Source organism: Tachypleus tridentatus, chromosome 2 (assembly GCF_004210375.1).
Source record: "Tachypleus tridentatus isolate NWPU-2018 chromosome 2, ASM421037v1, whole genome shotgun sequence".
In the NCBI taxonomy this organism is placed as follows: Eukaryota; Metazoa; Arthropoda; class Merostomata; order Xiphosura; family Limulidae; genus Tachypleus; species Tachypleus tridentatus.
In genome coordinates, this window is record NC_134826.1 from 144,510,695 (window position 1) to 144,524,823 (window position 14,129).

At 35.2% G+C, this 14,129-nt stretch overlaps 1 protein-coding gene across 1 annotated transcript; it reads right to left on the reverse strand.

The window, feature by feature from the left end:
* Nucleotides 1-1,910: 1,910 nt before the first annotated feature.
* Nucleotides 1,911-12,107, reverse strand: LOC143245625 (O-acyltransferase like protein-like). The gene is made up of 5 exons (XM_076491979.1): nt 11,993-12,107; nt 10,558-10,948; nt 4,432-4,664; nt 3,385-3,499; nt 1,911-1,939 (listed from the first exon to the last, which is right to left on the reverse strand). The coding sequence occupies exons 2-5, from the start codon at nt 10,715-10,717 to the stop codon at nt 1,911-1,913; spliced, it is 537 nt and encodes a 178-aa protein (XP_076348094.1). The 5' UTR covers nt 10,718-10,948; nt 11,993-12,107.
* Nucleotides 12,108-14,129: the final 2,022 nt, after the last annotated feature.

Consider the following 14,129-nt stretch of genomic DNA (forward strand, 5'->3'; position numbering starts at 1 on the left):
AGCGTAACAGCCCAGAAACAACCTAAAATAAAGCCCAAAGTGAAACATTAATATCTTTAGGGGAGATATCTCTTAACACAAAGAATATCTCATCTCTATTTTTTAAAACTTCAAAGCAAAATATGCATGACGTAAATTAAACGTTTTTATACATGTAATTACTTATAGCAAAATAACAATACGATACGACACAAAGAAGGCACAATATAGACTCATACTGATACATATACTGATAAATCTGTTTGTGATTTTGAAATTTGCGCAAAACTGCACGAAGACTATCGGCGCTAGCCGTGCCTAATTTAGCAGTGTAAAGCTAGAGGGAAGGTAGCTATTCAGCACCACCCACCGCCAACTCTTGGACTACTTTTTACCAACGAATAGTGGTACCAACTGACACATTATAATGCCCTCACCGCTAAAAGGGTGAGTATGTTTGGTGTGATGGGGATTCGAACCCGCAACTCTCAGATCACGAGTCGAGTGTCTTAACCTAAGAGAAGATTCAATGCCATTTTTATAGTGCGATCACTAGTAAGAATTGAGTGCGAAACCCAGTACCTTGGTATTTTAACCCAGAACATTAATTGACAAATCACGCCCTGGTAATTTTTACATCTGCTCGATAATATTAAGTAAAGTAGAACATAAATACTGTAAACAAATCAGTATACACCATGCAGGTGTCTCCCAGTTAAACATAGTTTATCTACGAACTTACAACGCTAATATCTGAGGTTCGATCCCGAGTGGTGACACCGCAGATAGCCTCACGTGGCTTTGCTTTGAAACAAACAAACGGTATTCAGTTAATTACTGGAATTTTAGTTAAAACAGATGAAGCGTACATTTGTGTCGTATATTAAGATAAACACTGTGTCATTTCATAGCAACACAAACTGGGTCCGCAAACACAAACTAGTGTGAACTATAACACAGCTGATCTTCGTAACAATATTTGTTTTTGAGCAAAGTCACATCGGGATATGTGTTGTGTCCACTAGGAGGAATCGAACTCCGATGTTTAGCGTCGTAACTCCGTAAAATTACTAACATCCCAGCGGCGTATATGTAGTGATATAAACGCACGAAACGTTCAAACTTAAGACATAAAATAAAAAAAGACGGTTCTCAATTCAAAATTCTGTTTATTTAAAAACATTTCGTGTTGTAAACTACAGCGATAAGTCTACTGATTTACTACGCTAAAACAGGGGTTCGATTCTCCTCGATGGACTCAGCAGATCGCCCGATGTGGTTTTGCTGTAAGAAAACACACAAAAATATTCTTAGGAAAACTACAGTTTAAGCTGTTCAGTAGTAGCACGTGATGGCAATGGATCACATTACATCTGATATTAATCAGTGATGTTGAGAATTTAAATAAACGGCTCGTTTGATTTGAGAAAATATTTTACATAGAAGAGCGAACAACGTTTCAGGTTCACAAACCTGACGATGACCGGAGAAGGTCGAAACGTTGTTCGCTCTTCTATGTAAAATATTTTCTCAACCCAAACGAGCCGTTTTTGCATTTAAATTACATCTGATATTGTTTTTAAACTCTTATTTTTGTGCATAGTTTGACATATTAATTACCTACGAGATCCCTTCGTTTACTGATATAATTAAGTGCACGTAGTTTGTGTACAGTTTAACACAAAAGCAGTTCATCAGTTAACACATCTGTGTGTGTTGCGTCGTTTGTAACTCATATTGTAGCCGTTCAAACACAAGACTTATGCAACACTGTCTTTTCGTTTTTCAAGGCGTAACCTCAAAAGCAAAATTCAAAAAACAGACGAGCGGTATATTATTTAATAACTTTTCCAAATAAATTAGATACCTACATGATAAACAGTTGTTCTGATGTGATGGTGAAACCGGTTTTAGTCTCACAACTAATAAAATCACCTCGAAGCTTTAGAGTTTTTTGCAACTAGAAAAAAAAACACACATAAAAAGGCATTTGTTATCAAACTGGGTTTATCATATGTAAGCAATATGACCACAAACTTCAGCGACTAAAATTATCTTTATTTTAATTAAAATTATTAATATGTCGTCATTTAAAGTGTGGAGGTCATTACTTTTGTTTTATAAATTAAACTTGACTCTATAATCACCCATACGGTCCATGTAGACATCGAATTTCTAAATAATGGTTACTAATATACCAAAATACTTATTGGTCTATAACAATTTCCTTTGCAGGATCTTTGATAACAACATATGGGCCTGGCATGGCCAGGTGGATAAGGCACTCGATTCGTAATTCGAGGGTCGCGGATTCGAATCTCCGTCATATCCAAACATGCTCGCCATTTCATACGTGAAGGTGTTATAATGTTACGGTCAATCCCACTATTCGTTGGTAAAAGAGTAGCCCAAGATTTGGCGGTGGGTTGTGTTGACTAGTTGCCTTCCCTCTATTCTTACACTGCTGAATTAGGAACGACTACCGCAGATAGCCCTGGAGTAGCTTTGCGCAAAATTCAAAACAAACCAAACAACATACCTGTCACACAACAGCAAAAGTTACACATAAAATATCTCGTAAATATTCCTGACAGTTAGAGCATAAGTTTCGTTCTTTCCATGTATTTGTTTTTAATTTCGCGCACAGCCTTCCCTAATTCAGCAGTGTAATATTAGACAGAAAGCAGGTGGTCATTACCACCCACCATCAACTCTTGGGCTACACTTTTACCAATAATGACCGTAACATTATAACGCCCCCACGGTTGAAAGGACGATCATATTTTGTTGCAACGAAGATTCGTACCCCTGATCATGAGATTGGGAGTCCAACACCCCTAACCACCTGCCCATGCCGGGTCATCATAGGTTTCGTATTTATTTAAATGTGTGTTTCACTCCTCTGTTTTCGTCAGATGTTTTACACCATAGATGCTACAACTATAAACATAAAATTATGCAGCATAATTTAATATATTGACCTCTTCCGCAGGTAAACGGTATACAAACAAGTCAATAATTTTAAGGTTAAGAGAGCTCTGACTATTCACTCTATGTTGACTCAAGACTTTACATATTCAGTAAAACCTCATGTGATTTATGTTTCAGGTAACAGTTTGTACATTTCTTTAAGTATTAAGCCTAAATTTCTATAAATAAATTCCACTATTCGCTATTGCTTAGTACAGTGACGTCACGATAAAGTTTAGCTCTATAAAACGCATGATAAATTTTCGACACGTCAAGTATCAATGATATCTACTTTAAGACCCTTTAACTGTCAGTACGAAAGGAAATAATTCAAAAGTACGATCATAAGAAGTGTATATTAGTTATCGCAACATTCAGTCACCTATCCTTTTCACGTAACTAGAACTTTTAACTGAATATGATATCTAAACTCACCTAAACTAGTCGCCTTAAATACATCAGTTCTGGAACAGGCAGATGGCAGACACACTCCCAGTCGGTATGAGAATGAATAAAAGAACTGTGCATTTTGTGCTATGTCGTATAACATCTATTGGAAACATCACAAACAAATCATGTGCTGCTGCATTGTTACACATCAGAATTAACGTGTCATTTCAAAAAACAAGTCACTTTCTGTTAAGTTTTTATACGATATAATGAACTAAATATGTAAACTTCTATTGTTGTTGCCCGAAATCCCTGGGGTTCCATACTCTTAAAAGAAACAGCTTGTTATTAATAAGTGTTACTATAGCAATGTTGGTGCTCCTGTCACGTGCTAAATCACACAAACACAAAGCACATTTGTAAAGCTTTTGACTTAAGTTTTCACAATAATTTGAGACATAAGATGTTATCACTCTGATGTTAATAAAAACAAATAGGCCTGTAGTTCTTACGATTACAATCTCTTGGGCCACTTTGTCTTACTAAGCCCTGGCTTATATAGCAGTAAAATTACGTTTCGAAAGGCTAAGCATGTTTTTTTTTCGGCCAAAAGTCCAAACTTTCGCTCATGATTAACATATACGTGCACTTAACACGTTAATTTCTAATTATAATTTTAACTTTTCAATTCATGTTTGTATCAATGTTTGTCTATCGAACAACACAAACTGCCAAAAGGCTTAATTCTAGAAGACTATAATACGATATCTTAATCCATAGTTATCTAGTTCAAGCGCCCTTTAATTGAAGGATCTTCACCGTATTGTTAGGCCTAAAGTAAGGTTTTTACACAGACATATAAACGCCAATTCATCTTGAAAACATTTTCTCTAACAAAATTTAAACGTTAGAATGTTGTAAGAAAATATTCTCCTACAAGTTTGATGGAAAGGTATGCTTAAATAGGACTTTTTAAATAAATGTATTGCTTGACAAGAATGGTTCGTTTCAAAAGTTTCAAAGTTGTTACAATAAAATGTATCGTATTTTAAAATAAATTGAACAAAATCACGTATATAAAAGTATACTGACCCTTCCTTGTTGAGAGACGTTGGTCAGTGACTCCGGCCGTACCACTATACTGTAGTACTTGTATTTCCTCTTTGGCAAAAATGGTCTGAACTGGACAGAGCAATATTGGCCAGTAATGATTTGCTGGTCAGTGCCAGGTGAAGAGTTAATATTAATACATTCGTCGTACGAACCCAGACTGGTGAGACTGCCTTCCAGTAGCCCTGCAGGCAGTTTACCTGTGGCATCTAACACTGAAAAGGGACACTTGTGTATATATTATCAGAAAGGATTGTAATTCAAGAAACGTTGTCACGAAAATCTCTTCTGGCTTAGCTTTCTTTGTTTTCGTTACAGGTATGTAATGCAATAGATATAACGCTGTTCCATCTAATAGGAATAAACGTCTGGTTTAGAGAAAAGCCATATTAGGTTATCTTTCGTGTCTACTGTGGGGAAATCTGTGTAGAACAAACAACGTTAAGTCTGATGAATTACAATGCTAAAATCCGGAGATCGATTTTAAGCGATGGACACAGCATGTAGCCCAACGTGACTTTTCTCTACAACAAACAAACTCACTAAAAAACGGATCGCTAGACCAAAGACATTCAGTCTGATGTATTTTCTTTTAATGACACAGGTTTGTGTAAAGTTCGCTCATGAAACCCTGACAAAATAATCACTTAACTTGTAAACGATATACAAATGTCATAATATAAGAACTGTGGTTAGTTTTAAGTGTGAAACGTAGCATCTTTGAGCACTCATGCTTGCTTCTGATTTTTAAAGTGTTTTTCTTGTATAATTTTCTATTTTATTTCACGTGTGATACTGAGGAAGAGACGATAACGCTGAAAAATGGTGTATCTCCACCGATTTCTGTGTTTATACTGTTCCGGATACACCTCTTACTACAATGTATATAACCATTCTCATAAAGCACTTTGTTTAGTAGTCAATTAGTTTGTTTGTTAGGCCTTTAAGTGTGATTCTGCTTTGCTTTATGCTCACATGAACAGAGCCGAGCTAGGTCTAATAGAGTGTCACACTATATATCTAGGTCTAATAGAGTGTCACACTATAGAGCTAGGTCCAATAGAGTGTCACACTATAGAGCTAGGTCCAATAGAGTGTCACACTATATATCTAGGTGTAATAGAGTGTCACACTATAGAGCTAGATCCAATAGAGTGTCACACTATAGAGCTAGGTCCAATAGAGTGTCACACTATATATCTAGGTCCAATAGAGTGTCACACTATAGAGCTAGGTCCAATAGAGTGTCACACTATAGAGCTAGGTCCAATAAAGTGTCACACTATAGAGCTAGATCCAATAGAGTGTCACACTATATATCTAGGTCCAATAGAGTGTCACACTATAGAGCTAGATCCAATAGAGTGTCACACTATATATCTATGTCCAATAGAGTGTCACACTATAGAGCTAGGTCCAATAGAGTGTCACACTATATATCTAGGTCCAATAGAGTGTCACACTATATATCTAGGTCCAATAGAGTGTCACACTATATATCTAGGTCCAATAGAGTGTCACATTATAGATCTATGTCCAATAGAGTGTCACACTATAGAGCTAGGTCCAAGAGAGTGTCACACTATAGAGCTAGGTCCAATAAAGTGTCACACTATAAATCTAGGTCCAATAGAGTGTCACACTATAAATCTAGGTCCAATAGAGTGTCACACTATAGAGCTAGGTCCAATAGAGTGTCACACTATAGAGCTAGGTCCAATAGAGTGTCACACTATATATCTAGGTCCAATAGAGTGTCACACTATAGAGCTAGGTCCAATAGAGTGTCACACTAAAGAGCTAGATCCAATAGAGTGTCACACTATAGAGCTAGGTCCAATAGAGTGTCACACTATAGAGCTAGGTCCAATAGAGTGTCACACTATAGAGCTTGGTCCAATAGAGTGTCACACTATAGAGCTAGGTCCAATAGAGTGTCACACTATAAAGCTAGGTCTAATAGAGTGTCACACTATAGATCTAGGTCCAATAGAGTGTCATACTATAGAGCTAGGTCCAATAGAGTGTCACACTATATATCTAGGTCCAATAGAGTGTCACATTATAGATCTATGTCCAATAGAGTGTCACACTATAGAGCTAGGTCCAAGAGAGTGTCACACTATAGAGCTAGGTCCAATAAAGTGTCACACTATAAATCTAGGTCCAATAGAGTGTCACACTATAAATCTAGGTCCAATAGAGTGTCACACTATAGAGCTAGGTCCAATAGAGTGTCACACTATAGAGCTAGGTCCAATAGAGTGTCACACTATATATCTAGGTCCAATAGAGTGTCACACTATAGAGCTAGGTCCAATAGAGTGTCACACTAAAGAGCTAGATCCACAGAGTGTCACACTATAGAGCTAGGTCCAACAGAGTGTCACACTATAGAGCTAGGTCCAATAGAGTGTCACACTATAGAGCTTGGTCCAATAGAGTGTCACACTATAGAGCTAGGTCCAATAGAGTGTCACACTATAAAGCTAGGTCTAATAGAGTGTCACACTATAGATCTAGGTCCAATAGAGTGTCACACTATATATCTAGGTCCAATAGAGTGTCACACTATATATCTAGGTCCAATAGAGTGTCACACTATAGAGCTAGGTCCAATAGAGTGTCACACTATATATCTAGGTCCAATAGAATGTCACACTATAGAGCTACGTCCAATAGAGTGTCACACTATATATCTAGGTCCAATAGAGTGTCACATTATAGATCTATGTCCAATAGAGTGTCACACTATAGAGCTAGGTCCAATAGAGTGTCACACTATAGAGCTAGGTCCAATAGAGTGTCACACTATAGATCTATGTCCAATAGAGTGTCACACTATAAATCTAGGTCCAATAGAGTGTCACACTATAGAGCTAGGTCCAATAGAGTGTCACACTATATATCTAGGTCCAATAGAGTGTCATACTATAGATCTAAGGTTCGCGCCTCGTTATCGTCCACAAAACTAATCGCGCTCTGCATTACAGAGCTATGGATGTGTTAAAAGAGTGACAGTAAAATCCCACTATTCGGATAGACAAGAAAATCATACGAATCGGCGATGGGTGATCTTCATTTTAGAATTAAAAAGTGTATATCGCAGATAGCCCTCGATTAGTTTCGCGCTAAATTTAGCAAATAAATGGGTAATAAATACACATGCGTGTATATCTTATACTGAGAAATAATTATACCTGATGTACACGTAAGCCTTTTCACATGTTTCACAATTTACTTAAAGCTTTGAAATAGATAATATAATAACATTTTACTCAATGAAATATTTTTACTGGAAGAATAGCCTTAATATATCGTTCGTCCTCGATTTTAATGTGTACCAATCTTTTAGCGAATTATTTTCCCTAATGTACATAAAAAATAACTTGAATAATTTTAAGTTCTCCTTGTTCTAAATATGAGCTTTTTACTGATACCTTTGGTATTTAAAACACTTAAACCCATTTTCTTTTGTTTCCACTCGATTTATTATCTCGATTTATAAGAGTAATAACACTATGTAACACAAATTCTATTCCTGGATAGTATGTGTTATTTCTTAATTGCTTGTGTTGTAAAAGTTCAGAAAATGTCCATTATTCCCTTCAGACTTTGTTTTTGTGACCTGGGTAATGAAATTTAGAAATTAACCTGTTTTATATGTAAAAACGGGCAAATTTGTACATTTTCATTTACGTAAGGTCTGAATAAAACAATATATGATTCAAGATTTACATGTATTTATACTAAAGTTATACAAAAATATTTAGAAGTGAGTAGTTTTGCGAGATTTGTGACTGTAATGTAAATCACTTTATAATGTAAATCAGCCCCCAAATATAGTCTCCCATCATGTTTTCGTTATACGCTCCCAGGTCACAAAAGCAAAGTTTCAAGATAAAAATAGTTCTTTTCCATTTACTTTAGACATAAACAATTGGGAAATAACACTTTCCGCCCAACATAACATTTATTCTTTATGAGATAAATGTGTTTAAAATTTAGTTTTTTTTCTCTAAAAACCAAATATACATGACAGATCTTTTTCTCTGAAGTTCTTACATAAAAAAACTGTTAGTAGGTTTGATTTCCTCTCATTTTTTATGTTCTTTATAGATTTAAACTAACAGAATTATGTCTTTACTTTCCTAACCAGCACGCCCCGGTGTGGGCAGAGCACAGATGACTAAATCAAAACTTGTCCCGCGCTAGTAACGTACAAATGAACTAAACTTCTTTTGGTTTAGCGCAAAGCTACACAATAGGCTGTCTACATTTCCTCTACTGTAGTAAATCCAGCTCTGGGTTTTAGCGTTTTAAGTCCGTAAACGTGAAAGTGATCCAACAGGGGAAGAAAATTGGAGTTTGATTAATGAATGGTAAATGTCTCTTCTTATCCAGACACATCAGTATACATTAGAATATCAGAAGTATAATATAACTGATAAAAACCACAACATGGAAAGCTTAACAGTTAAAATGTTACTCCCACCTATTAATGCTCTGTCTAGTACTGTGAACTTCACTGATAATGTCCTACAAAAACCAATGTATAGTTTTTTTCCAGAAACATTTTATTCGTAAACTAGATGGCGATACTGAGTGGGTGTTTTCCTATAGCAAAGCCACCTCGGGCTATATGCTGAGCCCACCGAGGGGAATCGAACCCCTGATTTTAGCATTATAAATCCGAATACATACCGCTGTACTAGCGGGGGTCGGGTGTTACTGAACCCAAAGATGTGATGTATTAATAATGTGCATCTTAGCTTCTTAACAACCCCATGTGATGTATTAATAATGTACATCTTACCTTCTTAACAACCCCATGTGATGTATTAATAATGTACATCTTACCTTCTTAACAACCCCATGTGATGTATTAATAATGTACATCTTAGCTTCTTAACAACCCCATGTGATGTATTAATAATGTACATCTTACCTTCTTAACAACCCAATGTGATGTATTAATAATGTACATCTTAGCTTCTTAACAACCCCATGTGATGTATTAATAATGTACATCTTACCTTCTCAACAACCCCATGTGATGTATTAATAATGTACATCTTACCTTCTCAACAACCCCATGTGATGTATTAATAATGTACATCTTACCTTCTCAACAACCCCATGTGATGTATTAATAATGTACATCTTAGCTTCTTAACAACCCCATGTGATGTATTAATAATGTACATCTTACCTCTAACAACCCCATGTGATGTATTAATAATGTACATCTTACCTTCTCAACAACCCCATGTGATGTATTAATAATGTACATCTTACCTTCTTAACAACCCCATGTGATGTATTAATAATGTACATCTTACCTTTTTAACAACCCCATGTGATGTATTAATAATGTGTATCTTACCTTCTCAACAACCCCATGTGATGTATTAATAATGTACATCTTACCTTCTTAACAACCCAATGTGATGTATTAATAATGTACATCTTAGCTTCTTAACAACCCCATGTGATGTATTAATAATGTACATCTTACCTTCTCAACAACCCCATGTGATGTATTAATAATGTACATCTTACCTTCTTAACAACCCAATGTGATGTATTAATAATGTACATCTTACCTTCTTAACAACCCCATGTGATGTATTAATAATGTATATCTTACCTTTTTAACAACCCCATGTGATGTATTAATAATGTACATCTTAGCTTCTTAACAACCCCATGTGATGTATTAATAATGTACATCTTAGCTTCTTAACAACCCCCTCCAGGTGCCTGAGTTTAGTAGCTTTAGAAAACTTATTAATTATATATTACAATAGCTTTCGTATGTAATGAAGTCAGGTTTATTATGTTTATTGGAAGTTTAGCACAAAGCTACATAATTGGCAATCTCTGGATTTCTTGCGTTGTAAGTCTGCAGACACTCCGCTATGTCACTATAATCCACGTAATTATTAATACCTCTCTTAAATATATAATTTATATAAACTGTAAACAAAATAATTTAAATGCAGATAAACATATATTCAGGGTTATTTAAAACTACCCGTTTTTCTTTCAAATTTCAGATATGATTAAATTATCGATAATATTTCAAAATGGATAAAAATAACCTACTTTTTATGGCCCATGTTTCTAATCCTGAAATTGAATCCAGTACGTTAAGTACGCTCTCTCTGCATAAATCGGTGACGTTAGCAGTAGCAAGAACATGTTCAACAGCAGGTTTTATTTTCTCGATCCAGTAAGAAGCAATTTTACGGTAGTCTTTATCCATTCTGTTCCACAAGTCTATGACCTTTTCAGCAGATAATGTCCACGGATGATTGGGGCTGGAGAAAAACGTTCAGTTGCGGTTCCGATGGCATTTGTCGTGTCATTAAACTCGCTAGTGTTTTGTCCAGGTGTCTCAGAAAAACGGAGAAACAGAGAAGCAGCAAAAATCCACATCATTCGAAGAGTTCCCATCTGCATTTCTTCAAGAGTCGAATCACTTTTCTCTGTAACACTAAAGACAGATTTTAAACTGCAAACGTTTGTAAAAATGTACAGCTGTGTTACTCAACTATTAAAAGTGGGGCTAAGTGTTATATTGTTAAGGGGACCATAAATTTATCGACAAAGAAAATTTTCTGGAAAAATAATCTACTCACTTCCCAGCTTCTAAACGTAACACAGAACTTGTTTATGTGGTTTATTGATGTTGCATTACATACGTAATGCTATGGAAAATGAGCAAACTAAACGTAACACAGAACTTGTTTATGTGGTTTATTGATGTTGCATTACATACGTAATGCTATGGAAAATGAGCAAACTAAACGTAACACAGAACTTGTTTATGTGGTTTAATTGATGTTGCATTACATACGTAATGCTATGGAAAATGAGCAAACTAAACGTAACACAGAACTTGTTTATGTGGTTTATTGATGTTGCATTACATACGTAATGCTATGGAAAATGAGCAAACTAAACGTAACACAGAACTTGTTTATGTGGTTTAATTGATGTTGCATTACATACGTAATGCTATGGAAAATGAGCAAACTAAACGTAACACAGAACTTGTTTATGTGGTTTAATTGATGTTGCATTACATACGTAATGCTATGGAAAATGAGCAAACTAAACGTAACACAGAACTTGTTTATGTGGTTTATTGATGTTGCATTACATACGTAATGCTATGGGAAATGAGCAAAAGCAGTACTAGCCATACGTCATTCAACACCCCAGTTTCTAATGATGTTCTTGTTTCGAATTAAGCACAAAGCTATTCAATGGGCTATCTGTGCTCTATCCACCACGGGTATCGAAACCCGGTTTTTAGCGTTGTAAGTCCGAAGACATACCGCTGAGCCACTGGGGGGGGGCGTTTCTAATAATACGTACACGTCAAACTCATACAAAAAAAACAAAAGGTTTGGTTTGAATTTCGCGCAAAGCTACGCGAGGACTATCTGCGCTAGCCGACCCTAATTTAGCAGTGTAAGACTAGAAGGAAGGCAGCTAGTCATCAACACACACCGCCAACTCTTAAGCTACTTACTCTTTTACCAACGAATAGTGGGATTGACTGTCACATTACAACGCCCCCACGGGTGAGAGGGTGAGCATGTTTAGTGCGGCGGGGATTCGAACCCGCGACCCTCAGATTACGAGTCGAGTGCCTTTAATCACCACCTGGTCATACTGGGTCAGATTGAACACCTACACTTCTGCGACTTATTTTAATAGTTTTGGCAAAATAAAAATGTTGATTGGGAAACTTTTTACAGTGTTTATAACATACTGTTTAACATTTATAACATGTTTATATCCTGTGACATCATTGGCAAAATATTTAAAAAATTGATAGTGGCGACGATAAACAAATATTGTAGAATAACACTGAAGATTGTCTGTTTAAAACAACACTTTGTTATCTCTTCTGTGATTCGCTGAAAGTTTTAGTTTTGTAGCATGTCAATCTGTTATTGGATTAATTTACTGAATTAATTTCTTTTAACATCGATGTTTGCTTAAGTTAAATTGGCGTTTAAAATGCACATAACTTATACTATTAAACCTGTATTGCGAAATTCCAGCCAATTCACTAACATTGTAGAAGATTCTTGAGTGTAAGAAACAAAACATCTGTATACGTAAACACTTGTGTGCCATTTATATTGTTGCGTAAACTGAAAGTTCTAGAAACTCTCCTATTAACAAGTATATAAATATTACCAATACGACGCATTATGATGTAGTATATGTTATTCGTTTGTTATAGGAAACTATAAATATTTGACTAGGATCATTTATAGATATCAAATTGTTTAACTTCAGCAGTGAAAACTCAGTGTGATGAGCGAAGAGCCAGCTAGCACCCCGTTAAGTGAGCTGTACCGCTATCAATTGAAATTAACTCGCTCATCGTGAATCTTTGATAAGACATCAAGTAAGTTTCAGACTAGAAAGGAGAATCGATATAATTTGTATATTTCTAAAACTTTTGTACAAAGATTATTATTTGTAATTACCTTTATAGTAAATTGTATTATTGTTTGTACATTAAAATATATTTGTATTAAAAAAGAAACAATGTGTATCAATCTCGTTGGCAAGTATCATAAAATGGATACGTATCGACATTTATTTAATTTCGAAAACTAAATTACAACTTAACTCAATTTTAGGCTATTGGAAATTATAAAATGTGATATCTCTGGCGGTTAACAGGAAAACTTAACGTGCATTAATGAAATATAAAATAAATTAATTAGTCAAAACGACGATTGAGAAATAGATACTTCCATGTTTTGGAATATTATGATTATAAAACAAGAATAATTCACTAAATAATGCTGTACCAGAGACTTCGAAGCCCCAACATGGCCAGGTGGTTAAGGCGTTCGATTCGTAATATGAGGGTCGCTGGTTCGAATCCCCGTCGCACGAAACATGCTCTCTCTTTCAGCCATGAGGGCGTTATAATGTAACGGTCAATCCCACTATTCGTCGGTAAAAGAGTAGCCCAAGAGTTGGCGGTGGGTGGTGATGACTAGCTACCTTCCTTCTGGTCTTACACTGCTAAATTAGGGACGGTTAGCGCAGATAGCCCTCATGTAGGTTTGCGCGAAATTCAAACCAAAAAAACAAACTTAGGAATTTCAATTTCATCTCATGATGATTTCACATGATTTGTATGTCGAGATATTGTAATCAAATCATTTCTTTACAAATATTACATCTCTTGAGGTCTATAAAACATTTAACACAAATTTAATCCTATTTGTCTCAAAATAACTTTAGTTTTAAAAGAAAATGTTATATCGGCCTGAGCTCTGTGATATATTTAATAATATAATTTATTCAATATAACAATATACGTAATAATGTATTTCATGAGATATAATAGTGTACTTAATAGTATAAGTACTTAACTTTAATGATATAAATCATTAACTATAATAATATACGTGAAAATATAATTCGTTAAATACAATAATATGCTTTATAATATAGATCAATAACTGTAACAATATACGTAATGATATAATTAATCAAATATAAAAATATACTTAATGATATATAATTGATTTAATATTATTTTTATTTTGTTGAATTTCGCCCAAAGCTACTCATCAGTATACAGAGAATGGTTTAAGTGAATGATTTCTCTATTGCCTGAACTTTCGGTTCTA